This window comes from Colobus angolensis, unplaced genomic scaffold, assembly GCF_000951035.1.
Source record: "Colobus angolensis palliatus isolate OR3802 unplaced genomic scaffold, Cang.pa_1.0 Scaffold36, whole genome shotgun sequence".
Classification (NCBI taxonomy): domain Eukaryota; kingdom Metazoa; phylum Chordata; class Mammalia; order Primates; family Cercopithecidae; genus Colobus; species Colobus angolensis.
In genome coordinates this window covers 1,899,037-1,901,837 of record NW_012116932.1, presented here as the reverse complement: position 1 = coordinate 1,901,837, position 2,801 = coordinate 1,899,037, and the positions used below count along the sequence as shown (strand labels likewise).

Below are 2,801 nucleotides of genomic sequence, written 5' to 3'. Positions count from 1 at the left end.
GGCTGTCTGCTTTTAAGATACATATTTTCGAAAGCTTAACTTTTTTAGCTTTATTAAGGTGTAATTTATAAATAAAATTGTATATATTTAAGGTGTACAATAGGATGACTTGATATATATTGTGGAATGATAATCACAATCAAATTAGCTAACACATCCATCACTCACATGGTTACCTTTTTTCTCACGAGTTTTTCTTGACTGCAATTCATTTGTGACTTTATTTTTCTTTGAAGCCTGGTTCCCCACCATAGGGATATGTCATCACTTATTTATTTATTTACTTACTTACTTACTTATTTTCGAGACATAGTCTCACTCTATCACCCAGGCTGGAGTGCAGTGGTGCAATCTCAGCTCACTACAACCTCTGCCTCCCGGTTCGAACTATTCTCGTGCCTCAGCCTCCCAAGTAGCTGAAGTTACAGGTACATGCCACCACACCCAGCTAATTTTTGTATTTTTAGTACAGATGGGGTTTCACCATGTTGGCAAGGCTGGTCTTGAACTCCTGGCCTCAAGCAATCCACCTACTATGGCCTCCCAAAGTGCTGGGATTACAAGCGTGAGCCACTGTGCCCAGCCTATGTCATCACTTATTTCATCAATTGCTTCTTGTTGAACATCTAGATAATTCAATGATAAACCATTATCATTGAAGCTGCTATGAACTTTCTTGTAGCTAAATCTGCCCTCCGTCCACAATCGTTTTCTGAGAATAAACTCCTTAGAACTGTTTCTTCAAAGGTGTATGCTAGGAGCTGTTAGTTAAGAACTTGGTTTCAGGAGTTAGAGTCTTACCTAACTTCTGACTTCAGCTTCCTCATCTATAGAACGGTCCCTCGTGAGGTTATAGGTTATTATAAGGTGACATGTGTAAGGCTCTTAGCTCAGTGCCCGACACATCCTAGACATTCAGTATATGTGAGCCATTTATGTTGCTATGAACATTTTTTTTGGAGGCAGCATCTCACTGTGTTGGCTGGGCTCGAATTCCTGGGCTCAAGCAATCCTTCTGCCTCAGCCTCTTGAGTAGCTGGGACTACAGGCATGCACTACCGTGTCCCGTTCCTATGCATATTTTTAAAGCTTCTTACCATATCACTAAGCCTGCCCATTGCTTTTCTTACCAGCTATTGAAACTCGAGTGATTACAGACAATTGCTCTGAAGAAAGACAGACATTCAACTTGAACATACAAATGAACTCAATGGACATCCATTGCAATGACATCATCCAGGAAGACACACAAGGTACGCGTGATGGCTGCATTCAGAATCCTTCACACAGAGCCATGTCATTGTGTCAGGCGTGGGGAAACAAGCCCACTGGGCTCTCCCCTAATGGGCTTGTTACTCTCAAACTGTGATATTGAAGATTTTCCCTTTAAAAAAAAAAAAAAAAAAGACATTTTCCCAAAATGGAGGTCTTCTATCATTCAGTATGGGAGGGACTTCTTTGCAATTTGAGAGGGTGGGGGAGTGCTGTTCTCCCTGTGCCCCAGTTTGGGTTCACCCAGAAGCAAACCCTGAAAGAAGTGTGAGAAGTTGCTTTGGGAGGTGATCCCCAGGAACAACAGTGGGTATATTCATCAGGCTTCTCCAGAGAATCACAACTAAAGAGCTAAAGAGTGTAGGGTGTGGGGGTGTGGGAAGAAAGGAGAGAGAGAGAGAGAGCAGCAGATGAGAGAGATGGAGAGAAAGAGATGTGGAAAGGCAGATGGGGAGAAAGAGATGGAGAGAAAGATGGGAACAGAGGGATGGGGAGAGATGGAAAAAGAGAGATGGAAAGAGAGAGATGGGGAGAGAGATGGAGAGAGAGGTGGAAAAAGAGAGATGGGGAGAGAGAGATCAAACGAGAGAGGTGGAAAGAGAGAGATGGGGAGAAAGATGGAAAGAGAGAGATAGAGAGAGATGGAATTAGAGAGATGAGAGATGGAAAAAGAGATGTGGAGAGAGATCAAAAGAGAGATTGAAAGAGAGATGGAAAGAGAGAGATGGGGAGAGAGAAATAGGGAGAGAGAGATGGAAAGAGAGAGATGGGGAGAGAGAAGGAAAGAAAGATGAGGAGAGACACGGAGAGACATTTTAAAGAATTGGCTCACGTGACTATGGAAGGGAGACATGTCCAAAATCTGCAGGGTAGGCAGGCAGGAGACACAAGGAAGAGCTGATACTGCAGCCTGAATCCAAAGATAGTCTGAGGCCAGAACTCCCTTTTTCTCAGGAGACCTCAGTCTGTTTTCTCTTGAGGCCTTCAACTGATTGGACGAGGCCCACACACATTAGAGCGGGCAATCTGCTTTACTAAAGTCTACTGATTTAAATATTAATCTCATCTTTAAAACACTTCCACGGCAACATCCAGGCCACATGTCTGGGGATCACAGCCTAGCCAAGTGGACATGTAAAATGAACCATCACTGTAGGTAAGAGGAAAAGTAAGACAGGCAAGAAAACGCAGTCAATGAGGTAGGCACCTGAGTGAGCAGGTTGCTGTTGGGGTACCTGAGGCGCAATCCCATTGAGTTGTTCCATTCAGGGAGAGGGAGCTAGGATGTCTGTCCATCTGCTCTGATCTATCATTGGTGGAGGGTTGTTCTGGGGGCCGAACTTTCAAGCTCTTGCAGCCTGTCCCCTGTGCAGGCCAAACACAAATTCACGCCCATGGAAGTTCCCAGACAGAGCCACCGATGCTTACAGCAGAATTCATCAGCATACACTTTTACACTGTTGGTGGGACTGTAAACTAGTTCAACCATTGTGGAAAACAGTGTGGCGATTCCTCAAGGATCTAAAACT

At 44.2% G+C, this 2,801-nt stretch overlaps 1 protein-coding gene across 2 annotated transcripts in view; it reads left to right on the top strand.

Moving 5' to 3' along the window:
• The window catches only part of LOC105519756 (EGF-like module-containing mucin-like hormone receptor-like 3), a 64,965-nt gene that overhangs the window by 25,753 nt on the left and 36,411 nt on the right, over positions 1 to 2,801 (top strand). For both annotated transcript variants that reach the window (XM_011953218.1, XM_011953219.1), the window contains one exon: positions 1,134 to 1,253. In XM_011953218.1, coding sequence (XP_011808608.1) covers positions 1,134 to 1,253 — 120 coding nt within the window. The remainder of the gene's footprint in view (positions 1 to 1,133; positions 1,254 to 2,801) is intronic.